This window comes from Accipiter gentilis, chromosome 29 (assembly GCF_929443795.1).
Source record: "Accipiter gentilis chromosome 29, bAccGen1.1, whole genome shotgun sequence".
Taxonomy (NCBI): domain Eukaryota; kingdom Metazoa; phylum Chordata; class Aves; order Accipitriformes; family Accipitridae; genus Astur; species Astur gentilis.
The window spans coordinates 10619962-10645725 of NC_064908.1; the positions used below are offsets into that span (position 1 = coordinate 10619962).

Consider the following 25764-nt stretch of genomic DNA (forward strand, 5'->3'; position numbering starts at 1 on the left):
GAGGGAGGGACTGGAAGGGCTTCCCAACAGGAGCCCTGTGCGCTGGGAGTACACGAACTCCTGTGGTGCTTTACGAGGGGTTTTACGTCGCAACACCCACCACACAGCAGCACGGAGGGTCCCGCAGCCCCGCATGCCCAGGCTGGCGTCAGTGCGGGTCCACGGGCGGACGTCTGTCTGTCTGGCCAGGTCCGGGCCGGGTGTGCTCTGCAGATAAACAGCCGGTTTTATACTTATTCATTCCGCCTGTGTACGCAGCCTGCTTGCCAGTGGCCGGGAGGCCTCGCCAGGAGGTGTCTCTCCCCAGCACTGCCTTCGGTGTGGGTTTTACAGATGTTTTTTATTCAATCGTGCAGCACCGGGGCAAGTGTGATGGGGGGAAGCCCACTGCTCACCCCCAGCTTCCCAGGATGCCGTGGCTGGGTCGGACACCTTCACCCCACTGATCCAAGGGGAGCACGGGGCCGTCATTTACCCCTCAGCCCTGGCCCAGGGCGCCGTCGGGACCCCTGTATTTGCCTCTTGCTTGGACGCTTAAAGCGACTGGGGTTATAAAAATAGGAAGGGGGAGAGGTGACAGCTGGGCCGGAAGAATTACAGGGAGGAGATCAGATTAGAGGGAGCAGGGAGCAGCAGGAGGCAAGATGGTCCCATGCTGGGGCAGCCAGCTCCTTCCCTCACAGCCTGTCCCCACAACCAGCTCCTTCCCTCACAGCCCGGGCCCACAACCAGCTCCTTTCCTCAGAGCACAGCCCGGACCCACAAGCTGCCCCTTCCCTCACAGCTCGGCCCCACAACCGGCTCCTTCCCTCACAGCCCGGCCCCACACGCTGCCCCTTCCCTCACAGCCCGGCCCCACAGGCTCCCCCCTTCCCTCAGGGCCCGCCCCGGCCCCACAGCGCGGCCGGGGCGGGAGGGGGCGGGGCGGGGCGGGACGGAGGCGGCCCGCCGGGGCAGGGACGTCGCGGGCCGGCGCGGCGTGGGGCGGCAGGTAGTGCTGCCGGCGGAGCGGAGCGGGCCGGGCCGGTCGGGACGGCGCGGCGCGGCCATGGGGAAGGTGCAGCTCTTCGAGATCCGCCTGGGCGAGAGCCGCGTCGTCTACAGCCCCGGCGAGCCGCTGGCCGGCACCGTCACCGTGCGCCTCTCGGGCTCGCTGCAGTACCGAGGTGAGCCCGCGGCCTGCCCGCCGCCTCCCGGGCTGGGGGAGCCCCCTGCCCGCCTCCCCCGGGCGGCGGGGCCGGGGTGGGACGGGACGGGTCTGGTCGGGTCCCCGTCGCGGCGGTGCCCGCAGCCCGCGGGGCCCAGGGACGGTGCGGGTGCCCCGGGGACCGGGGGGGCCGCGGACGCCCCTCGCCCGTGGGGCTGGAGCTGGGGCGGGGGGCCGCGGGGAGGAGCCGGGTCCCGGGTCCCGTCCCCCTCTCCTCCCCGCCCCGGCGCTGGGGACCGGGTGCTTCGGGGCTGGCACCTGGCTTCTCCCCCTCCCGCCATGAGGCGGTGCGGTGCGGGGAGCGGCGGGTCTGATGGGAGCAACCTGCTGAATTATTTCCTCCTCTGCTTCCCCTTACTTTTTCCTCCCATCCCATAAAAAAAACAAACCAACCCGCCTCCCCACACCCCCCCACCCCGCCAAAACAAGCAAACCAAAAAAACCCCAACAACCCAAAAAACAGCACAGGCTTGTTTCATAGGAGCCTCTGCAGCTGGCGGGTGCCCAGGGCAGTGCCACTGGGAGGTGGCCAGAGGAGCTTGGCCCCCGTGTCCAGCCTTTCCCGGAGCCCTGCGGCCTCCCAGGGCTGCCGGCATCGCCGTGGCGGCAGCCCCTCAGCACCGGGCCCTTGTACTCATGGGTCTGAGGAAGCGCCGAAATGCGTATTTTTTATGGCAGGGTGATGGGAGGAGGCCGGGAGGAGACAGGCGATGTGATGTCCCGGCTGGTGGCTGTCCCTGCTGCAGGAGGGGTGCCCGCCCATTTGCAAGCATGATCCATGGCGAGCAACCGTTTTGTAACATCTCAAATGAACTTGAACGTTTTGAGTTGTGGAAGTACCAGTTTGGGCTGAGTACCTGGTCCTGTGTGTGCCGGGGGAGAGAGTGCCTGGCTGTGGGGCAGGCAGCTGCAGGCAGCAGTGGTCTCTGCTGTGGTCGTGGTGCAGGAGGTATCAGGGGTGTGTGGGTGGCTGCTCCTCCAAGTTGAGACCCAGGCCCTCTTGGTGGGTGCAGTCTGTTGGGGTGGAGGGACGGGGGAGGCGAGCTGCTGGATTCAGATCTTCCAAACTGGGAACTTGCTCCCCCACCCTAGAGAAGCCATTCACATTTACAAGTTAGTTTTGTGCTCAGTGCCATGGAAATGCAAACTGATTTGCTGTTTTCCCTGGGGTTGTCTTGCTTGCTTCTCCTATGTGCACACTTCTTCCTTTATAACAAATTATTGGGGGGAAAAAAAGACTGAAGAATGTAAAATGCAAAGTCTCTTGAACAGAGATGTCAGCCTGGATGATGGTGCCTACACTTGACTGTCTTGCTTTTGCAAGCACCTCTCCCAGTTGTCTGCAGTGGCTTTTTGGAAGCTTCCTGAGGAAAAAAGTGTCTAGGACAAGTGCAGACTTGTAGCCTGTTTAACTCCTGTTGGAGCAACACAGTTTGCACATCCAGCATTTATCTCCTTGGAGGGTACTCCCAGATGTACTTCTGCCAGCAAAGACGTTCTTAACGAAGTGTGGCTGACTTCCATCCTCAGCCCATCCCATTGACTTCCTGTTCCTGAAGATACCTCTTGGGCGAGATGAGAGTGTTTGGCCTCAGAGGGCTTGGTTGTGCTGGCCCCTTGCACTGCCAGCTGGCCACGGTTACACCTTACTGTTGCCTCTATAACTCCCATGTTGGAGAGGAACTGCCAGGTTCTTCTCTACACCAGATCTCCTTTGCTTCCCAGTGTGCTGCAGCTGCTTGTTGTGGGGAAAGAGAAAGGTGTCTCTTTGTTCTAGACCTTCTTTCTGCTTCCTTATTGCTTTGACTCTCTGAAACTTGGAGGTCCAGTGTAAGTATTGGTCCTGAAGCCAGGAGGGGTTTTGCTGTTGGATCTGGTGTTTGATGCCAGTGCAGGGATTTTGGTAAGAAGCTGGGGGAGCTGAGCAGGGCTCTAGGAAAGCTGGCAGAAGCATCAAGCCAAAATCTGAGGTGGGCTGTGTGTGGCTGTTCCTTCTGCTTCTGTGCAGAGGTGACCTGAGAAGCTGTTTTGGGCTGAGGTCCCTGCACATTGGCTTCACCAGCTGGGGCGGAAACTTTCCATAACTGGTGTCTGAACCTGCCCACATAAGTCACATTGGGATGTGACACCAACATCTGCAGAGTGCAAGGTGACGCTTTGCTGTGTGTCCTCCCTGCTGCTCTATATCTTACGGTCTCTGGTGTTTAAACCCTCCACATTGGGGCTGGGGGTCTCTCGGATGGGCACCCTCTCTTTCCTTCTGGCTGAAGAAAATGTCTTGCCCTCAGAGGAGGAGGCTCATGTAGCTACTGGAACATCCTTCTTGGCATGACAGCAGGGAACTACCTACAGGAAAGAGGTGTTAAAGGGACGGGCTCAACAGCAGAGGGATCAGACAACCTCTGACGTGCTGTGGCTTTCTGCTGGGGTGTGGGGAGAGGTGGGTGGCATAACCTTGTCTTACATAGTATATACAACTAGTTGTAGGACAACTTCTGTGACCAGCTATGACTTTTCAGACTAACAAACAGCTCCCAGGAGAAGACACAAAGTCTGTGCCCATTGCAGGTCTGGCCCGCAGCACCGAGGCTTTGTGCTTGCCGTTTCCTGAGCCGGACTAGTCTGGTGTGGTGGCTTCTCTCTCAGTGTTGTGGTTTTTGAGATCACAAATGCAAACAATACTGTAGATGACTACTCCACATGGTAACTTGTTATGGCTCTTGAAAATTGCACCTTCTGAAAGGTGGACAATACAAACAAACAAAGCTCGTTCTGCCTTGCAAAACACACTAGAAGTCTTGGGTCATAGGAGAACGTAACTGGAGACACACCTTTTGGGATCATAAATGCTCCCACCTACACTGGCTTCCGTGCCAGCCCTGCTGACTAGCAATAAAGGCTGTTCAGTAGCACATCATCTTCAGCTGACCCTGCGACATAGTCACAAATGACGACTGGCCTTCGGTGACCCACACAGACCTTCTGGAGAGGCACACTTCTCCTGGTGGCTGTGCCAGGATGAAGGTCCTTCCCTGAAAACTTCTGAGCCTCAGGGGAGAGCACTAGTGGGAATGTAGAATTCCTAATCATTGTGCCTGGCTTGCTGGGTAAATCATCAAACATGGGTGTACAAAGAATAATTAATCTTAACAGGAAGCTGGCGCTGGGACAGCTGGAGATAGAATTAATTTGGGGGAAGGAAGGAGGGAAATAAGTTCGTTCAGAGCAGGGCAGGCAGCCCCGGTCGCTGGCAGGAGCATGCTGGAACAAAGGCTTGTGCTGCTCGGGGATGCTGGAGCACTTTCCTCTCGACTCGGTGGCTTCCAGGGGCCATGCAGATTATTTCGGTCCTGCTGCCTGCCATTCAGCGAGGCTTCTCACAGGCAGAAGTGTAATGTTAAAATAACAGCCCTCTCTCCTGGGTCACTAAGAGTAAAGAAACTGCAAGTGCTTTCCGGAGCATATTTCAGCAATTTGCTATTCTCTACTCTATTATTTAGCTGTCCAGGTTTATGCAGTGATGACTTGACTTAAAAATCACTCCCTTGAACTACAAAGCTCCAGACACAAGTACCTATGTCTGTTCATTCTCTAGGAGTACCAAGGTACATAATTCCCATTTCTGCAGAGCAGAGAGCCAGTGAATCATAATTTCTTTCTCTAATCTTAAATGTAGTAATTATTCTCACTTCTCATGTGGAGAACCGAGAAAGCTGGTGGTGAAGAAAGGAGTTGAGAAGCAGGTCACTCGGATCCTAAGTCATGTGTCCAAACTAAAAGATGACTTCTGTTTCGCTAGAAAGGCAGTAGGAAGAAGTTTGGGTCTGGCTAACATGTAAGGTGGTCCTGACATGCGTGTAATCTGTGCTGTTCCTGAGGGGAAGAGGTGACACCAAAGGACTCTCTACCACTTGACCTCTGATACAGAGGAAAACATTGTTCCTGCAGAAGGGCTGTGGCTTGAGCTGCTTAGGAAAGTGATGGTGAAAGAATGGATTCAGTCCCTGGTTACTAGTCTGAAGCTTGCTCTATCCTGAGTCAGAAGTTTGTCTTCTGTAAAGGTGGATTTGAAATTTCTGTGCTTGGCAGCATAGGTCACCTATACATCATTGGGGTGGGAGGGACCCCATGGCTGGTCTCTGCTTTGGGATGGAGTGTGGCAAGGGAGTGCAGTGCCAACAGTGCAGAGCTGAGCAAGGGCCTGGTGGGTTTGGAAGGCAGGAGCGGATCCAAAGCTGTCACTAGCCCTGGCAATATTGGCAGTGCCCGGTGAGGTCCTCAAGCCATCTGGCATCTGCTAGCAGCAGTGGATGCCAGGACGAGGCGAGGCTGGCACTGATGCGCAGGCAGGAATGCTCATATATCGTTCTGCAGCATCGCTCCAGCAGGCTGGACGGCTCCTGCTATAGGAGAAGTGGATTAACTTTCTTTTCTCATTATCTGCAGTGAGACAGCAGGGAGCTGTGTGGTCAAGTCTGTCTGAGGCTGTGGAACAAAAGAGGGATTTTTGCTCTCCTGGCTGGCTTGCTGTTAGAGCTCCAACTCCTCTGGAGTCAATAGCTAATCACGAGATTGTTTTGTGTCTCTTGTCACTGCAGTGTGTGTCTCTCTCTGCTGCCTGCCCCGCCCGCGCACCACTTGTGCTCATCTGAAAAACTCTGTTTGCTGCTTTCCTTGGCGAGGAGACATTCTGCGGCCTCCCATCTCTTGTTTAACAAAATGGGAGAACAAGTGGAGCAGAGTTCTGTCTGTCTGATTTGCTTCCAAGTGTGACAAACGGGGTGTGAGTGCTTATTCCTTCCCTGGAGCAGTGCAGAGCTGGCAGAGATGTAGCTTGTCTTTCAGGGCTGGAATCAGGTAGGCAGCAGGGAGGCTCCCTGGCTGGGAGGAAAGAAGTCTGTGGGTTTTGATCCCTCTCCTCCAGAGTCAGCTCCCATCCCTAGCATGGCCCCACAGCCAGAGTCGGGCGAGGAGGAGCAGCCAGGGAGGGTGATGGCTCGGGCCAGCCCCTCTGGCAAGGGAGGTGCGGGTGCATGGATGGGCATGCTCCACTTGTAGCATGTTGTAGAATACCTTTTGCTGAAAGTCATCCTCAGGGAGGAGGAAGAAGTACGTCTGTAGAAGACACATAGCTGTCAATTGTCTTGGCAAAGTCTTGCTGGAGGCTCTTACAGCCAGAAGAGTAGGATGGACATGCAGACCATCCTCTGCTGTCTGGAGAAGGGGATGCTCGGGCTCTCCCAAGAGAAGGGCAATGGGGTGGCTGGGTTGTGCTGCAAAGCTGCTGCGGACCTGACCTGTGCAAAAGCATAGAGAAAGGTGCTCTGCCAGGCACTGGGGCAAGTCTCCCTCTGCTCAGGGCAGCTGCTCCTGAAACAGCCTGGCAAGCATGCCAGGGACAGGGTTTTGGTTTGGTGCCTCTCTTCTTGAGGGCTGATTGCCAAGATATCCAACATACAGCCTTTAGGCTACTGTTGTGACCTCTGAAGTCTGGCAACAGGGATTGCTGTGGAAGTTAATTACCTCTTTGTGCTGCTATTAAAATCTGTCGCTCTTCAAATCTCTTGTGTAGAAGTGCAAACTGCTTAGGAGAGGAGAAAATGAGCAAAGGACCAGACTACTGCCAGTCAGCGGATTTTTGTCTTGTGCACAGTTGTGCCTGCGTGTGCTCCGAGTCCCTGGGTCCTGTCCAGGATCTGAAAAGAGGGGTGGAATGGCTTCAGACCACAAAGATGTGTATGCTTCTGTCTCCTTGTGATGGCTTTTAAACAGCAACTCCACATCCCCCAACTCTCATTGATGGCCAGTTAAAACTAGCTGATGGGGTGCCAGTGTCAAGTGTGAGCTGGGTGTTTTGCTGTGAATAAGCTTGTGGGTGGAGGCCTTTCACCAGAAAGTGAGTAGCTGTGGCCGGGTACCACTTTGTCCAGCATGAGGAACTGTGTTCAGAGGGGTGGTCAGTGCCATGTGGTTTAATTGAATGGCTTGAGCAAAATCCCACAGGTGTATTGGGGCCTTGAGATGCTGGATGGTGGTAGCAGAGAGGATATGGGGATGTCCTGAGGTAAGGATGGACGCTGCTTTTGACCCACTTGAAAAGATGAGGGTGGCAAGCTAGTGCCAGCCTGGAATTATTTGGAGACCTGTTTTAAAAATACCCTGATCTCCGAGTACCTTAATCTTGTTTAAAAACCAGAGTTTATCAGATATCTGTAGCAAAAAGGCTGTTTCCAAGAAGCATGAATCATTTCTGGAGCACTAATGCTTATAACTTCCAATCCTTTGTTCTTGCTGACAGAACCATGTTCCCGGTCGTTCTGGCTCCAGCAGCTCAGGCCAGAGGTAACAATGCTGCCATCCCTTCCGAGTGCACCCGCCTGAATCCCAAATACTCCCTGCAATAAGACTTGAATAAAACTGTCTCGGAAGGCAACATCTCCTGGGAGGAAAGCTTAATGTGTGGGTTTGAGTTGGTGCCTTCTTGATGGGGCGTGTCAGCACAGGACTGAATGTCAGATCCAGGGGTTTAGCTCTCAGTCCCGAGTGCTCCGTTTTCTGTCTGCTTTGATCTCTGCAGGTGTCCAGCCTGACCATGACCTCTGTCATACCAACTCATAGCACTCCTGGCATAGTGGGGATTTGTTATGTATCTGGTGTTCTGGTAATAACAAAAACATAAGTTGTCTTTCCAAACTGATGATCTTGCTATAAATAGAGAATCCAGCTGCTTGCATTGAATGGCATCAAAGAAAATCACAGGAGCAGCTCTTATGCAGAATGAAGTGGATTCTGGCTGCTTTCTCTGAATATGCTGGGGCAGGGGGATTTCTTGACAACCGAGGTATGCAAAAGCAATGCTTGGGAGCTTGGTGTGGCATGTGAAATCTTCAGCAGGGAGCAGGTGAGGCGAGGCAGCTGGGTTGTCCCATCGTGCTGTCCCACATTGTGCCTTCCTGCCTCCCCACCGGCGCACCTGCCTGTGCTGGTACCTGGGTGAAATGAGGAGTCAATAAATGGTATGTTGCTTTACTGCTTATAAATAAGGCTCTTCAGGAAAAGGCACTTGAAACCTCCTCCTGCTAGGAGGAGGTGAGCTGGCTCTGGGTTTATGCTTGGGAGCTGCAGCAGCGCTAAATCACTGGGAGATATCTCAGCAAATTCTATCTGCTGACTTGCAAGTTCAGCGCCGGGAGTGGAGCGGCAGGGCGGATGGGCCTTAGTGCAGTTATGCATGGTTGTTTGTCCCCTGTGCTCTTGTCTTCTCTTCTTGGATGCGGGCTCCGCATCATACTGAAACTGTTGTTTCCAGGATGGCTGAGCAGTCCTGAACTTGCTGCTTTAGTCCTTCTCAGTGCCTTGGGAGGCAGAGGCTTGCTCAGGACGCCTGGTTATGGCAATACTGTCTGTGCTGAATCCTTTCAGCCCCAGGTGCATGTGATGGTGGGTGTCCACCCTGTAACAGGCCTTCTCCTGGTCGACTGGGTGCTGAGCTGACTTTGCGAGTGCTCCTCTCTGAGGACAGTGAGTGGGTGCTGGGGAGTTCGTGCCCAGGAGCATCCCTTGAGCCCCAGGAGGGGATGGAGGAGCATCGCCTCCTCTTCCTGAGCATCTGCATTGCATCTGCAAGGCTGGCCATTGCTGAGAAGACCATGAGAGCTGTGTCAGGCTGTGCTGTGGGTGGCAGTGAGGATCTGCCAAAATAAGCATCAGCCAGCAGGACTTTTTCTAGCCTTAACTCCTAGACAAGTGTATCTGAGAGTCTCAGAGGAAAATGAGTGTGACTCAGTCCCGCAACAGAGTCTGGCCCACAGGAGCCCTTGCGCTCTGGCATTACAGTAAGCCTGTTAAGCATGAATTTCCAGAACTCTTTGAAGCTTTTATTTAGAAAGAGCCTGAAAAGGGAGTAGGCTTTGGTGAACCAATCTCCCTGTGGTAAGTAGAGAAACCTGATCAGTCGGCTGTTTACCTGCCTGCAGTGACTTTTGCACCCAGTGGGGAGGGGTGATGCTCCTGCTGTGGGGACAGAGGGGCTCTTGGAGTGGGGGAGAGCTTGTTGAACCTGCTCCAGGGTGTGGGAAGAACAGAGTGGAGCTGGTGGTGGTCACAGAGTTGTGTTCCCAGGACATCTGAGAGCTCAGCCTCTCTGGCTGCTCCTTGTGTCAGGTGAATCGCTGGCTTGTTCTGCCAGTGAGGTGAGAGAGGGTGCCTGGCTTTGCACTTGCTGGGAAAGAATGATCGAGTTTGTTAATGATTTTAAAGGGGCAGTTTGTTACAGCATGGCCTTAAAGCACCCAGCAAATGCCTCTTTGGTCCTGCAGCACTGTGTGGTAAACTGTGGTGGGGTTTCCTGCCTGGTTCTTCCTTTTTTTAGACAGCCAAGTCAAGTGTACCGGAATATCTTAACTGCTTTGGCCGAAAGTGGCTAAGTGCTGGGTGGAAACCTGTTTTAATTTGGGCAAGCTATAAAAAAAGAGGTTCCTCTCTTCTGTTTCAGTGCTGCCTAGCCCAAGGAAAGGGGGCTGTGGTCCCTGGCTGGCCGAAGTGTTGAGTGCTGGCAGGTCCTGGCGTCTATCAGCATTCTTGTGAGCCGGGGCAAGCTGCTGGCTCTGCTCCACTTGTCTGGCTGCACGTTGGGCATCTGGGACTTGCATTCCCCTCCCACAGGGCTGTTCTAGGGGCCAAACACTGAAGATTAAGATGCTCTGACTGCTTCTGTATGTACAGCCTTGTTTTGCTTTGAAGAGCATAGCTTCCTTAAATTCAGGTTGCCCAGGGCTCACAAAAGCAAGTTTAAGTTGCCCAGGTCCCCTGAGAAGGATGGTACTAAATTAGGATCTGTCTTGTTTAGGGGATCATGAGTAAAACTCTCCTAGACCTCACTGAGATCCTAAATATGAGCTGTTTCTGTACCAAGCTGGCAGCATCTGCCGCTTGGAGGTGCTGGTGCTGGCAGGCAGCAGCCTGCAGCCCCACAGAGCTGGGTGTAATGCTCTGGGCAGCAGGGCAAGGGTGAGATGAGGGGCTGGGCTGCATCTGGGCTATACCAAGCTGTACTGAGCTTTGTGCAGAAAGGAGGGCAAGAAGGAGGGAGTGCAGGTAGTGACAGGGGTCGTGTTATTTGCTGAGATGTGCTGGGTAACAAGCTGAGCTGCCCTTAGCCAGCGTGTGACTCTTGCTGCAAGCCCTGCCTGGAGCTTGGTTCCATCCTAGTAAAAGCACAGACGGCTCTCTTGTGGATGGGGTGCACAGAAGTGAGTCTCGAGCCTAGATCTAAAGGAGGGCAGGCACGCTAGTTTCCAAACAGGTCAGAATTTCCCCCTCTGAATTTCTGTCCAGAGAAGTAGAAAGGAAAGAAGTTTCTTGAAGCTGAAAGTTGGCTTCATGTACCAAAGTGGTTGAAGATCCACGTGAAATACTGCTGCTTTCTCCTCCAGCCTTCTGCTCCTCTGCAACCTTTTTGCATTCCCTGTCTGATACTGAGAGGGGTAGATATTAGGACAGGAGGCTGTGAATGCTGGCAGTGCAGCTGAGGTGGGTGGCTGGCATGGAGATATTCATAGTGAGCTGTGAGGTCTGCCTTTCTCTGCCAAATACTTAAGTTTCCTGCAGTGCCTCCTGTACTGCTGTCTGATCTGGCTGTTCCCAGCACACAGAGAATGCACACAGGCATTTGCATCTGCCGTACTGGCTTGGGAGGAAGAGGCCAGTCCCTCAGTACGCTATGGTGGTATATGGTCGCTCCCCTTGCACGAGGACCCGAGGGCTGGCATCACCAACCCCTGCTCCACGTGTGGCAGCAGGCGGTGTGTGGAGCAGTTCTGCTGAGCCCTGCTACCTGTTTAGGATGGGGCAAGAGATTGGGCTCCCCAGACTGGTCTGAGGTACAACTTTCTCCTTCCCTACTTACTCCATAACCACCATCGAGGGATATTGCCTGTCCCAGGCTCAGCCTGGGCTGTTCCTGCAGGAAGCCCATGGGTGTGTTGGTTGGCAGCCTAGCCCCAGTGCCTCCAGCAGGGAGGCTGGGGTAGGTGGCACGGTGTGGGCGGCAATAGTTGTGCAGCCATACACCCCTGCCAGGCTGCGTGTATGGGCTCTGCGCTGCTCTGCTGTTAACAGTGCAGCCACTTCTGCCTTTGTGGGCTCTCAAGGCAGAGTAATCCCGTTCCTCCCCACCTCTCTTCCCAGGCTGTTTGGGTGGCACAGCACTGGGACCTACATCAATCTGAAGCTTAAAAAGACCTCCAAATACACCCCTTTTTTGCCAGAGGCAGTTTTGGAGAAAGGGGATGCTGAGGGAGTCCTCTCTGGAGTGTGTTTGGTGAGCAGTGAGGTGGTCATGGCAGTAGTAGTGTGGTGGGGATTGGGGTGACGGGCTAGACGGGGTGCAGCCCATCAGTTGGGTCCTGCGTGCAGATGCTGCAATGTTTCATGCCTGTTGCTAAGGTCCTGCAGTTGCTTTTGGCTGCAAGACTGGCAGATCCAAGGCACAGACTTCGTGGTGTGTAGTCATCCCCTTCCTGCAGCCCGTGTGGCCTTGTTTGCCGGTGAGTTTTTCACCTGCAGCCCAACATGTGCAAAAACCGGCTTGTTAAACATGCTCAACCGGGGATTTGATTCCAGATGTTCGAGATGACCCCCTTCCTCTGAGGGCAGCCAGCACGCTGATAAAACAGTGTGATGCTATAAATAAACCTGTCAGCTCTACAAGGGAGAAGAGCCTTCAGATTGAACAGGAGTTTGTTCTAACAGGAGCCCAAGAGTTTGCTTTCTTCTCTTGAGATGTATGTTGACCCCTGATTTTGGGGAAGAGCTGAAAAATGTAGGTTTCCCTGTTGCTCTCAACCTGATGGAAAAAAGTGCTTGCAGAGGGGAGAGGATTGACCTGTCTGGGAAAGGACTCGGAGAAGGTTTGCTACTATGCTTTTCTACAGGCACACACCTGCCTAGTCTCCCTTTGGAGACTTCTGTGTTTGCTAGAATGAGAACATCCTCTGTGTATTGATACAACTTGCATGGATGTGACCCTCCTCATGCTGGGTTGGACTCTGGCTAAAATAACTTGTGTGTAGCCATAATAATGGCTGTGGGTCACTTTGCCCATGTACCAGAGCTGTCACTCCCCTGTTGTTGCTACAGGTGGACTTTTTACAGGCTGCATTGAGGAGCTCATCTGGCCTTCCCGCAGCATGGGGCTGTGTTGGGTGGGTCTGGGCTTCCTGCAAGTTGTGTGGGAGACCCAGCTGGATCCTCCTGCCTTAGCCTGACAGCAGGCAAATACAGCCCTGTTGCTACAGCCAGGGAGAACAGGCACTTCTGGCCCTTAGGATGGTTTTTGCTGAGCTTGGGCTTGCAGGGCTGGCTCTGCTGTCCTGGAAATCAACCCTCTGAAAGGTCAGGGCCAGGAAGGGAGGGACCGTCCCTTCCACTGCTGTGAGTGATTTGGCTGGTCCAGTCTCTTGAAGGGTGCAGAGGGCAAGTGCCAACCTGGGGAAGGAATGGCTGACCAGCAGATCTTGCTCCTGGAGGCTAAATGATGCTAAAGCTTGCCACTGCAGAGGGGGCTGCAGGGTGGTCCTGAGCCCCAGCTGGGCTTGTGTGTGGCAGAAGCACTGCCTGCAGGCAGCAGCACAGGGACAATGATGGGTCAAACTGTAGCAACATCTTAATATTTCACTGGGAGCCTGTCCACAGCCTCTGAGCAGAGAGCTGTATTGGGTGTGATTTGTGTGATGGGCTGACAGGCTGCAGAAGGTGGGGTGTCCCCTTGGGTCATGGGCAGCAGCAGCCAAGTCCTCTGTGTGCTGGAGGCTGCTGGTGGCATGGGAGACGCTGCTTGACGTGTGTCAGCTCCAGACAAGGCATCTCCTGGAGCCTGGCTACAGGCTTGTGTTTGAGTTGAGATGGAAAGCATGAACTTGAACTACTCTTCTAGGCAATCCCTCTTCTTCCACATTAGAGGCCGAATCCCCTTCCTGCCCCTGTGCTGGGCTCTTGGGAAGGAAGAAGATAAAAACCTCCCCAGACAATCCTTAACTGTGTGCCAAACCTGCCACTGCCTCCAGCACTTGGTGTAAGCTCTACTCTTTCCTCACTGGCTTGTGAAATGCCCAAGGCTGTGTCTCAAGAACTGACAGGATGGACCCAGAAGGATGGGGACACCTGACAATTAATTATTTGCTGTTGGTTCAATTAGTAGTGTCTCGGTATATTCATGCATGAGGGCTGGATGCTGAGGAAGTAGCATATCTTGTGAGCTTCCAGCCTTCCTGCTTAGAGAACATGAGCCCTTTGTGTCTGAGGTTGTACTGGTGCATTTCTGTGTAAAGGCCATCAGTAAAAAGGCCTCATCCTGCCCCTCTTTGGGGTCTCAGCTTCCTAAGTGTCCAGTTTTCATGGAGTTTTTCTAGCAATTACCCAGTCTCTACAAACTGGTTGAGAGTAACCTGCTTGATCTGTGTGTGGGTCTTGCTGTCTCTCAGGCTTTCCATTTTCCCAGCACCATCTGGTCCTGCTTTGCTGGCAGTGTGGGTAACTCCAAACCCGTCATCTTCATCCAGATCCAGGGCAGGGGCTTTACAGGGCCAGAAGATCTCAGAGCGTAACAAAACTTGTGATCTTTGTTCAACCCAGAGGTTTCACGCCAAAGTGAAGCTGTGGTGCTGTGTGGTGAGGTGGTATCCTCCTGCTGCTGCGACAGCCCATCAGTCTGTTGAGGGCAGGTCCCCACTGCCATCAGTCAGGGAGTGGTCAGGGCTCAGGGCGACCCATCTCGCCCTTCTCCCAGGGCCGTTTCTGGCCCCTGGGGCATGCAGGGCCAGGTAGGGGGGAAAGGTGGCTCATTCCCAGCTCATGGGATGCTCTTGGTCCCTGTAGCTCTGGGCGTACAGATGGCAGTTTGAGGGATTCTAATTAAAATGTGATAGCTGCCCGCTGTGACTCTGATGGAGAGGCATGAGGAAAGGGGGCTCTGGCTTCCTGTGGTTGGTTTCCATGAAACAAAGACTTTTCTGATGCAGGCTCGCTCATGTCCCACAGCACTTTATCCCCCTCTGCTCCCCTGTTTTCTGGGTCTAGGTGTGCACAAGTTTTCCAAAGGGTAACTCAGTCCGCAGGTACCCTCTAAACCCATTACGAATGTGTGCCCTGGTCCCTTGTGCTGCATGCCGTCACTGCAGACACACAGGGTGGCTTTGCCATCCATCTTATCCCATGCTCACAGGGCTGGGCACCCCGTTCACTGCAGCAGGGATGGATGGAGCCTCTGGATCCAACAGACAATTGCCGAGCCCATGTGCTGACTTGAGTAGGCTTCAGCTGGCAAAAACCCAGGGCTGTTCATAAGTGCCATTTCAGACCTTGGTTGCCAGCCCTTCGGCTGTCCTTGTCGAGGAAGGTGAACGACAGGACAGTCTGTTTGTCTTGTGTAAGCTGCTGCCAAACACAACAGCCGCCACCCCAGACTGTTGTAGCTTTTTTGCTGCTTCCCCTCCCCACCCCAGAAAACCTAAACCAACCAAGCTGTCAGCATCTCGTTCCCTCCACCACTGCCTGTTGCCTATACCTGTTGTAGCAGGTGTGTGACATAGATGGGTCTTGAAGCTGGAGGGGGACACTTGGGACTGGGGCTGGCCCTGCTGCAAAGTGCAGGGTGGCTGGTGACTCTGCTTACTCAGTACATGACTGGATTTTGGAAGTAGGGATGTGTGCATACAACCTGCTGCTGGCAGGGGAAAGGAGGACGCGTGTCCTCTGCTTTCCTCTTGCCCAAGGTGCAATGCCAGCTCACCCAAGGAAGGCAGCTCACTGGGTCACCAGAAAAAGTAATTTGAAGTCTATGGCTGCTCTCCTTAAATCACCTTGGAAGAAGGCAGACGTGCCCAGCTCCTGGCATCTCTATTTTTACTTTGTGCAGAGATGGATATGGCTGAGCTGTCTCCTTTTATTTCCAGCATTTGGCGCATGCTGTAGTGCATTGCTAAAGATGTGTCTGGCTGGATGCGAAGCTGCCCGCTTCCCTGAATCCCCAGGGGACTGCAGGGGTGAAGGGCCCTTGTCTTTTGCATGGCTTTGTAATTCACTTCTTGTCTGCTTGCTCTTTGCCTCCCCCTTCCAATTCCCTTGCAGGTTTTCTGACTTTTTTTTTCTTCTGTATTTATTCAAAGCAGCCTGGGTAAACAGGGAGCAGGAGCATGGTAACTGGGGCCACTGGTAGCACTGGATTCCAGAAGCATTTTTAATGGGTTTCTAATAACTGAAACTGGCCCATTCTGATGTAAAAACTTTTCTTATTTGCTGTATCTGCAGCTTGGCACAGAGATCGCCTGGAAGGGAGGCCTTGGAAAGGCTCAGACTGAGCATTTTGCTTCCTGACAGTCAGGCTGACTAGCTTTGCACCTCAGGTGGCTCTAGTTGCAACTCTGATGGTGCCAGTTTGCCAGACCTGTCCTGCTGATGCCATTTTTAGCTTGCAGCTGCCTCCAGCACCACGTGCCCAAGTTGAGCCTGTCAGCTGCCCCATGTACCTCCTCCCACTTGTGGGCTGGAGCCTGTACACGACAGCTGGGCAAGTCCCCAGTATCTTCCTCTGCCCATGGGTTGCTCGTGGAGAGGCTGATTTCATGGTTAGCTGCTCCAAAACCTGGTTAGGAATAAGAAAAATGGTTTGACCTGTTGCACTGTGCGCCTCAAACCTCTTGGATAACCTGAGGGGAATGAGAGCCCAGTGGGGATGTGGCGGTGGGGGTGAAATGGGGGTGGGGGGGTGTTCTCTGGCTGCCCTGGACCCGCTGCCCCCAGCATTGCCCATGCTGTGGGGGCCTGGGGATCTGCTGGCTTCTCCAAGAGCCTGAGGGATGAGCTGGGAGCCACAGCCCTGCTCCCAGCCGCGGGGCAATGCATCTGCTCAGAGCTGTCATCCATCCTGTTTCTCCCCCAGTGAGGCGGGGCGAAGCTCATGTTTCTGGAGTAGGTTGGAGAAGAAGCTCCATTACTAATCCTCTACCACCTGAACTGCTCTGAGGCTTGTCCTACATCTAGTGACTTGGTGAGCCTGGTAACAGTACACTGGGGGCTTTGGAGGGCGTAGAGGAAAAGGGGAGAGTTTCTCCATTGCTGTGAAATTGCCTTCAAGCTTTTCAGCTTAAAATGTTGCTTTCTGCCCCTTTGGTTGCCCTCAGGCACCTGGAATGGCAGCTCCAGGGTGGAGCTGGCCAGGAACGTGGCTGGAGAGGGCTGCCCTTGGTGGGGGTGCAGGACTAGGACCCCTGAGAGCTGTCCCTCCTCTGCAGGCACAGGCTGGCTGTGACTACACCAGTTTGAGATGCTTGTTAATTGAGAAGTCTTGGAGCTGACAGCTCCTGTGCCTGCGATGGAGCACTTGTTAGCTAGTTGCAGTGAGACTTTTAGACATGGTCTGACTTTAGCCTTAATGGTGGGTTATAGGAGGGTCCATCATTGCAGCAGGGACCACCAGCCAAGGGTTGGCTCTGAGTATCAGGCTGCAAATCCACTGCCTTTGATTCCTGAGTCTCTTGTCTGCCGTGGGAAGGGAGATGGGCCATGACGTGTATGTGCTTGAACATGCCCACCCACCTGCCTCCCAGGAACAGGAGTGCCTCAGCACCGCAATGCAGCAAGCAATCTTGAATTAAAGACCGTCATCCCCTTATCTGGGCATTGCAACAGATGGTGGTGATCTGTAAACTTGCTGTGGCGAAGGGAGGCTGAGGGGGACCCTGTTCAGGGGCTGTTGCTCCTGAAGGATGTGAATGTTCTCCAGTCCTTGGTTGGGCTTTTCTTGCTTGTATCTTCCATGTGAAAATGTGGGAGTAGAGCGGTTGAGTCTGGACTTGATTTGACTTGAGCCATCCAAATTATTTGGGCTAACTCAGAGCAGGACAGGCTCATTGTGAGCCCAGAGAAGTGGCGATATGTCTGAGGTGGGAGCCTGAGAGCTGGTACCAATGTGTGGGTACGCAGGGTGCCACCCTGCTAAAACCGCTCCCTGTTCCTTCTAATGCTAAAGCCCCTATGTGTTTTTGGCTCTGCCATCTGAGAAGAGAGAGGATTGGATGTCACCTGGGGGTGTGCAGGGGATTCGGTGTGATGGTTTGCTTTGGGATGGGACCTGTGTCTGCTCAGACCAGGTGTGCTGTGTGCCATGGTGTGGGCAGCTCCTGTGGTGGGCCATGCTCTCCTGTTCTTCCCTGCCTTGGAAGTGCCGATGCACATCACAGACACAAACAAGCAAGCTGGTGTGTTGGCCTTGCTGCTGTATTGATGCTTGGTTAATGAGAGTTGTCATCTGGAGCTGCTTATCCTTTGCCCTTGAATATAAAACAGCACTTTGACTGTAACAGGCTCTGGTGCTCAAAGTCATGATCAGGCTTTGAAGGTATAGCAGGAGATCTGATGGGGGGAGGCTGTTCTTCGTTGTGGGATTAGAGACTTTAAGCCCTGAGGAGCCCCTTCTACGTGAATGCACATAGCAAAGCATCGTGAATGCACATAGCAAAGCATCGGTAAGGGGACTGGGGTAAGAACTGTGCATTCCCCCTGCAGAGGGGGCTGGATTTGGGTTTCTTTCCACCCTGACTTGAGTCAGTGTGGAGGACAAGGTCACACTCACCAGGCAGGTGCTCTGAAGAGCTCTTTGAGGTGGTTGCAAGCAGCATCGCCTGCACCCCTCAGTGTTTGAGTAGGTGGGTAGAGGTGGCAAGATCAGCATGGCTGAGAAGGCTTGTGGAGTGGGGAGGGGGAGAGCTCTTAAGCCTATGCAAATTGGCCACCTGCCTCCCAGGTAAATGCTTCCTGTGAGATGCAGCTTGAATACAGGGGAGCAGATGGGTGAAATGGGAAAGGAGTCTGGTAGTTCCTGCCACCTTCTTGCCAGCAGAACTATTCACCTGGCAAATCCGGTGAGGGAGTTCTGTGGGATCCATTAAAGCTGTTGCAAAATCTGGTGAGAATCAGGACAGGAGATGTTCAGGTTGAGGTAGCCTGAAGGCCCAGTTTGTGCTGCGATAGGTCTGCCTGTATGGGGATAGTGCCGCAGATCATCTATCCCTGTGTGGGGATAGTGCCACAGATCATCTCCTGCTGTGCAACAAGGCCACACTGTTGTGTTTGTCTGTCTCAGTGGTCTAGTGTCGACGCTGGAGCTTGATTTCAACCTGCTGTGAATTGGCCAAGACTAACTGAAAATGTCTTGTGGGTAGCTCTTCTGAAAGCCACATAGCTCTTCTGAAAGCCATGCTAGAGGGTGAGCTCTGGGGTGAATTTTCCAAGGTAAGGCACAAACATAGCTCAAATTACTCTCCTTGCTTTGGGAGGGTCAGATGGCATCTCAGATGCTTCCAGACCTTGCTGTGTGTCTTTACTGTGAGCCCTGTGTCTCTAACAGGAAGGGGAAGCCACTCAGTTGAAGCGGTGTCTGGCTGCTGAGAAGCAACGTGCTTATCAATGTGGTCAGAGGTCCTGATGTAGGGCAAGTGTTAATGGGCAAAGTGCTTCTGCTGCAATCCTTGGAAGTAGGGGTGGACCCCAGGACATGGGAGCAGGCTTCCAGGGACTGGGGATGTCCTGTGAGGGTGGATGGGCTGTAAACTCAAGCAGCAGCTGAGCTTGTTCGGGCTGCACTGTGGTGTCCAGCTCTCTGCTGCTCCTGCAGAAAGGGCTATACACCTTGTTTAGCTAGCTAACAGGCTTGTGCCACACATCTCTCTCCTCCCAGGGATGGTGGGATGGATGCTTGGCGGGATGCCTGGCTCCTTATGGGGTGAGAGGCAGCAGAGCTCTCTGCCATTCATCCCTGTCTGGACAGGGACGCCTGAGTGTATCGGAGAGCATCATTGCCACAAAGGCCTCTGCTGTCAGCCTGAGTGCCAAGGCTGATGCACATATTGGGAGGGGATGTTTCTTCATTTGGGAAGAAGAGAGAAGGTTACATCTCAGGGAGCTGAAATCCCTGTTGTTAGGGGCTTTCACAATGCAAGGAGGCCAGCTTGAGGACTTCAAGGGTGATAACATCTGGGGAGTAGCACTGGGGTAGCAGGGAGTATGCAATAGCGCTGAGAGTAAGGGGAAAACATGCTTCTGAAATGAAAGCGTGACCCGATTCCTTTGTTTCGTTTTTCCACCCTGTGTGTGTTTTCATGAGGCTCTGCTCCTGCACAAGTCCACATACAGTACCTGAAGCAAGTCTGAACCTGAGGTTTTGCTTTCTCCCAGTGCTTACGTGTGTACTTTCTCTCAACAGCCATCAAAGTGAGCTGCGTTGGATCCTGTGGGGTGTCTAACAAGATCAATGACACAGCATGGACTGTGGAGGAGCAATACTTTAACAGCACACTCTCTCTGGCAGACAAAGGTAAGGTCGACAAAGACACGGTGGAGATCTGTGATTCTGAGATGGTCCACAGAAATGTATCACCAAGACCTCAGCATCTTCTCGATGTGAAAAATCCCTTCACAGGCTGCCTTGGCCTGTGCACAGAGGATGGGAGCCAATATTAGAGACTACAAGAGCTTAGAAGGAGCTGCGCAGAGAGGCATCCTGAATAGCTGCAGAACTTGGCAGCCACCCTGCAAACACTGCTTGCATCTGAGCTCCTGAAACAGAGCTGCCAGCAGCGACTTCTCTGCTGTTTCAAGGCCCTGTGGGTTCACTCTGCTCCACTTCCTATGTGTGTTGTCTATGGTGGTCACAAAACACTGATCAAAGCTGGTCAACAGAAGCCAGTTGCAGGCCGGGAGTAGTTTGCACTGAAAGGGATGTGGAGGTGTCACTTGTCCTCCAAGAGAAATGTTGAGAGCCTGGCAGGCACAGCCTAGGACAGTTACCACCACACCCACTGCAAGCCAAGATGCCTAGAGATAGCGACGGGGTTTGTATTATACTGCAGAGTAAAGTGACACCAGCAGCCTCTGGGGAATCTGGGCTCGAATGAATGCTGTCTTTCTGCTGTTAAATAGGTCAGCCTTACCACAAATAATTCATGCTGTGCCCTGGCTCCTGTTGAAATCAAGATGTGCCAGTATTCACCTGCTGAAGGCAATGGCTGTAGCAGTAACTGTAATGTTGCAAAAGCCGAGGGTAGCAGGAGCTCAGCCCTCTGATGCTGCTTTAGCTAATAACAGGAAATGGGTAAAACTGAAGTGGCAGTTTCTGCTAGCTCAGCAATTTTTCAAGCAGAGCTTTTAGCATTGAGGGGAGACTGACCTCATCCTTGCAGCAACTGGCAAGAGTGCTGCTTGCTCTCAGGTCCCAGAGAAGGGAGACAGCTGGCTGTCTTGCCTCTTGGCTTGGCTCATAGCCCGGGGGCTGCAGTTGGAGGCAAACTGCCTGGGAGGGCAACGAGAAATGTTCCTGCCTGATTTTGGATGCAATGCTGAGCACAGCCAGCAAGCCCAGCTGTGAATGTTGGGGTAGCAAAATCCCAGTGGCTTTAGAAGGTGCTGCAGGCCATTGAGCTTAGATGAGTTGGGAGCTGGAGGCTGCAAATGATCGTGGACTTCTGGAGAGGTTTAAACCTGCAACTGCACTGAAAAATGCACCTTCCAACTTTTGTTTCTAATATTTAATGATTCAAGGGAGAGCTGTGATATTGTGGTTGGTCTGTCCTAGTGAAGCTGAGCAGTATCAAAAGCCAACCAGGAGATAGGAGTGGAAAGAGGTGGATGTGCTGTTGATTGGTTTTGCAGCCCCTGGGAGATTTTGATAGCCGCTTAGGCAGTCAGTTCTTGTGAGATTGCCCTTGGGAGCCATCCCCTTGACAACTAGGACCAGTGTGGACTGGGAAGGATGGAAGTAAAATGCGTTGATGACTGGACGCTTTCATGGCTCTGATGTGTCTCCTTTGAAGGCCTGAATTCCAAAGATGGCCAAATTTTGGTTTCCCAGCTCTTAAACTGTTTATGGAAAGCCCTATTCTTTTGGCACTTCATTTTCTGGGACCCAGACTCTTGTACCTTGCTCAGCGCAGTGCTGCTATCTGTCAACTGCTGGTATTGCAAACTCTGCCAGCCTGAGACTTGAGTGGGTGTCCGGGGTGGGGGTGGCAAGGCTGGGCTGCTCGCTCTGTGGTGGAGCCAGTGGCAGAGCTGGCAGGTGCCCAGCTGCGTGCCTGCAGTGTGATCAGGATGAAACAGGTCAGCTGATGTCTTCCAGAGCTACTGCAGCTCCAGGCAAGTGAGGTGAGAAATGGTAGTGCATAACTTGTCAGAGATGTAGTGAACTGAAGGGAAAATCTGTCCTGTAGGACTGTAGAGTCCTGCGCTTGAAAGCTGAGTTCTGTTGTAGTGTCGTTACTGTCCTGTCTTGCAAAGTTACAGAGCAATTATGGGGAAAAGCCTGGTCCCAGCTACCAGCAGTCAGTCTGGAGCAGCATGCCAGGTTGTTACAGACCTGTGCTATTCTGCTTTTTGTGTCAAAGTGGACACAACCGCTGGGAGCTCTCAGCCTCTGGCTCCCAGCTGCAAGGAAGCAGATACGGAGAGGGCGGGCAGTCCCTGTGCATGAGATCGCAGCCAAGGGCAGCACTTGTGGGGCATTTGTGCTTTATGTGACTGGTACAAGCTCAGGAGTTATCGTCCTGGACTTGTCGTGTTTGTCCCATGCCCTTCTTCCTGTGCCCCAAGGATGCAGGGGAGTGAGCAATGGAACGTGGGTGGGAGAGGGCAGTGTTGATGCTGCCTTCGGACCCGAGTCCTCCACCAGAGACAGCTTTGAAACTGTCCCTTGCAATTGCTGTGCTGGCCTGTGCGGATATGGAAACAAAAGCCCTGGGGGCTGGCACCGCTCCAGCCTTCGGCACGGGGAAGCAAGATAACTGTCTGCTCTCGCAGCCTTTACTGTGACATTGATGCATGTCTGGGCTGGCAGAGCAGCGGGGAAGCCAGGCTGCTTCTCTGTGACTCTGCCTCCACGCGTGCCTGTCTCTGCCTGTCTGTCTGTCTGCCTCCTTTGATGAGGCCGCTGGCAGGGTGGCATCCTGGCATGGCACAGCCCTGCAGCAAGGCAGTGGCTGTGGTTTGCTAGGGGAGTTATGCAGTGGCCTTTGGACATGAGCAGCAGGGCAGGGCCTTGGTGCAGACTCAGCCGTGGTGTTTTTAGGCTCCCCAGGAACAGCTCTCAGCTGCCGCGGCCTTTCCTGAACAGACCGTGAAGGAGCTTCAGACAGATGGACCCTTGGTGCCAGCTCTGCTCAAAGGAGAGCTGTCCCTTTCCCTGCAACTCTAGCCAAGAGTGTTCAGCAGGGACGGGCTGCTCCGGTGTCTGGCAGAAAAGCGGTTTGAGGTGCAGCTGCCTCTGGGGAGCCGCACACAGTGCTCGTGGGTGCTCCCTGGGGTGCCTCCCTCTAGGTCTGACACCCAGCTGGCAGGGGAAACTGAGGCAGTCTTGCGCTCTTGGGACACAGGGCGTTGAGCTGGGCTGTGCTCTCCAATGGGTAATGGATGGCAGGAGCCCAGGGTGCAGGTGAGTTGAAGTGTTCCTGAGCGACCCCCAAAGGAGCACGGGGCCAGCCCAGCAGCCAGCCTGCACTGCCGGCACACAACTCCTTCCCTGGCCAGTGTTGGACAGCTGCTGGCAAAAAGCAGCGAGCGCCCTGAGCAAAGGTTACTGCGGCTGCAGACAAATACTGCAGTGGCGTATGGGACAGTCCTGCCATGTATGTAAAGGTGCATACATGCCTATTGCTTCAGGTGAGGGCTGGCTGTGCCCACCCTTCCTTCTCATGCCCTGAAAAGCAAACAGCAGGAGGGAGGGCAGGGATCAGGGGAGGCCCCGTGGTTCAGGTGGGGGAGGTGCCTTTCTGCAGTGCTGGAAGAGCATCTTACCCACAAAGGGGGATGTCACCTTCTAGCAGCACAAATGGAAGATGAATGGAGGAAGGGGAGGAATTTGCTTCTGCTGTGGAGGATTCTTCTGTTCCTGTGTTCCCCTCCCCTTACAGAAAATGCTGTTACCTCTCCTTTTTGAACCTGTGTGTTAAAAAAAACAAAGTAAGGTAGAGCAGCATGTCCCTGCGGTACTGGGGGGATGCAGCAGCCAGGCTGTGCCCTGGGACTGAGCCGGAGAAGAAGGTGATGCCAGGCTCCCTGCTGGCATCATCCCTAGCACTCTTGTAGAGGGCTCATCCAGCCTCAGCTTGGGTTGAGGGAGGATCCCAGGTGTCCCCAAGGCCGCACAGCCACTGTGTCTCCATCTTGGCCCTGGTGAGCGGCTTGTGCTCCAGCAGGGTGGTGGCAGTGCTGGCACCTGGGGGACAGTGTGGGGAGGCAGGCTCAGCCTGAAAAACAACCTGCCTCGGTCTCTCCCTTCCCACATCCTGAGCAGTAACTTTGAAAAACAGCGAGCTGTGCTCTTTGAGGGTACGTGGGGGGAAGGGGAGGTTTGTAAAACTGTTGAGGCTTGGATTGCCCTTTAAGTATCTGAGAGCAACTCTGCCCTTCTCCACCCTCACACCTTTGCATTGAAATAAGTGAGGGGGCAGCTTGTCCTTTGTAGCATCAGCTGTTGCTTTTATTACATGCCTTTTTTTTTTTTTTTAAGGGTGTACGTTGTATGAGAAAAGAGGCAGGCCCTGAGATAACCTAGGTACCTGCTTTGCAATGTAAGGCGCCTATTGAAGGCACTTGGCCTCATCCTTAATTTCCTATCTTGCCCTGCCTCAGAGCAGCATCCAGGGTGTGGAGGGCTCAGCCTTGCTGCTGGAGCATCTGCAGGTTGGTGACTGGTGTTTTTGCTGCAGAGGACTCTGCTTGTGTCTGTGCTGGTGCAGTGGTTGTCCCCGCTCGAGCAGTGCAGTGTCCATGCTCTGGGAAAGCCTCTCGCTGGGACTGGCCAAGGGCGAGCTGCAAGCTGGAGGCAGCAAGCACCTGTGAGCTGCTGGGGGAGCTGGGGGATTGCGCAGGGTCGGTGCTGTAGTCTTGGTAATAACACACAGGCCAGCAGTTTTAATGAACTCGGGCTTTTTACATAAAACCTGCTGTAAAGTGCTGAGTGTACCAGCTGGTCTGGAGCCTCTTGCTGCTCTGTTTGCTGGAGGACACAGTGCAGTGCCGGGGAGGTTGCTCAGCCCACGTGTGGCTCTTGGGGGAGGCTCATTATTTGCCTCCCAGAAGGGAGGCCAAGGCAGGATTTGCTTTTCCCACTTGGCCTGGGTTTGACTTGGACACTTGCTCCCTGGTGGTGTTTTTTCTTGGCTTCTCTATTTGCAAAGAAGTGCAATAGGGCTGGGAGGAACCTTGCAAGTGGGGGGTTGTTGGGTTTCTCTAGGTGTCCACAGTGCAGAAGATCAAGTATACCAGTTGCAGTGAGTACAAAATAGCACTGCTTGTACCCGCTGCTCTCAGACAGAGAGATGCTTCTCTTGATCCAATATAATGGAGTAATTCAGCTCTGTGGAGGCCTCCTGCTCTCTCCCCCTCCCCTGCTGCAGTTCTGGCCTTATTCAGCCAGAGAGGAGCAGGTCCATTGTGTGCCTGTACCCACATGGGGCTGTTCTCTTTGAACACCCTGCATCTCTGCACACACAGCTCTTGCCCTGCGGATGGCTTGTGCCTGCAAAGGTAGACTTTTGGTTTTTTCATTCCCTTTAAATCCTACTTGTACCTGAGCTGAATCCATGTAGGGAGCTGGCTGTAATTTCCAGCTGACCTTACTTTTGGCAGCTTGTTAGTTATCTAGAAGACGCTGCAGGGAATTCCTGGCTGCTCCACGTGCTTCCTCTGCTGGCAGATTTCTTGCACAAAGTGCTAAAAAGGGGCAGCTGTGCATCACCTCTTCCCTGGGGTGGTTCTCTGCCGGCCTGGCACAACACCTTCACGGCCAACAGTTGGCACAGGATGATGATCTTGTCTTCCAACTGAATTTAAAAAGCTCAGTGACCTGACTAAGCAGGCATTGAGAGACTTAGGTCTCTTGTTTTGTGCTCAGAAATCACTGTGCAAGCAGGAGGTAGCGAAGCAGCGGGTGATGCTCCTGGACAGCCCCTGGCCAGGTGAGAGCAGGAGGGTGCCTGTGGGCAGCAGTGAGTCATTGAGGATGTGCTGGTGACGGCTCCTGGCCACACTGTGCTGCTGGGTTCAGGAGCCGTAACTGCAGGTTCAGCCCAGGAAAACCACATGGAAGGACCTGCAGTTGCCTTGGGTCACAGCAGCTTCCTCAGCACTTCCCAATTTCTTGCCTCAATAGATCACTGTTAAACCTCAGAGTTTTTTTGCAGCTTTGGCATACCACCAGATCCTGCTAATTCATTGAAAATGTCACTGAAAACTGCTGACACAGATTTGTGAGTGGTGGAGCCCTAGCCTCAGTGCTGGGCTTTCTGGTGTGTTTTCTTCCTCTCTCTATACCTTCTGTGTTACAGAAAGGTTTATCTTGGCAGCATTAACCATATCAGAGCACTGGAAGTTGTTCCTGCTGTGTTTGTGTGCATGCAAATCTGGCGTGAGTGAGTTGCTGCTTTGAAGGGGAGCTTGGAGCCTGCTGGGGACTGTGCTCCCGTGCTGCTGTATGGCAGCTCTGCTTGGCTGAAGTGCTGCTTGGTAGC

General features: G+C 53.6%; 1 protein-coding gene across 1 annotated transcript in view; it reads left to right on the forward strand.

The window, feature by feature from the left end:
• The first annotated feature begins 860 nt into the window (after positions 1 to 860).
• The window catches only part of ARRDC1 (arrestin domain containing 1), a 36562-nt gene continuing 11658 nt past the window's right edge, over positions 861 to 25764 (forward strand). The window contains exons 1-2 of the mRNA XM_049832831.1: positions 861 to 1166; positions 19467 to 19577. Of these exons, the coding sequence (XP_049688788.1) occupies positions 1049 to 1166; positions 19467 to 19577 (229 nt within the window). The 5' untranslated portion in view covers positions 861 to 1048. The remainder of the gene's footprint in view (positions 1167 to 19466; positions 19578 to 25764) is intronic.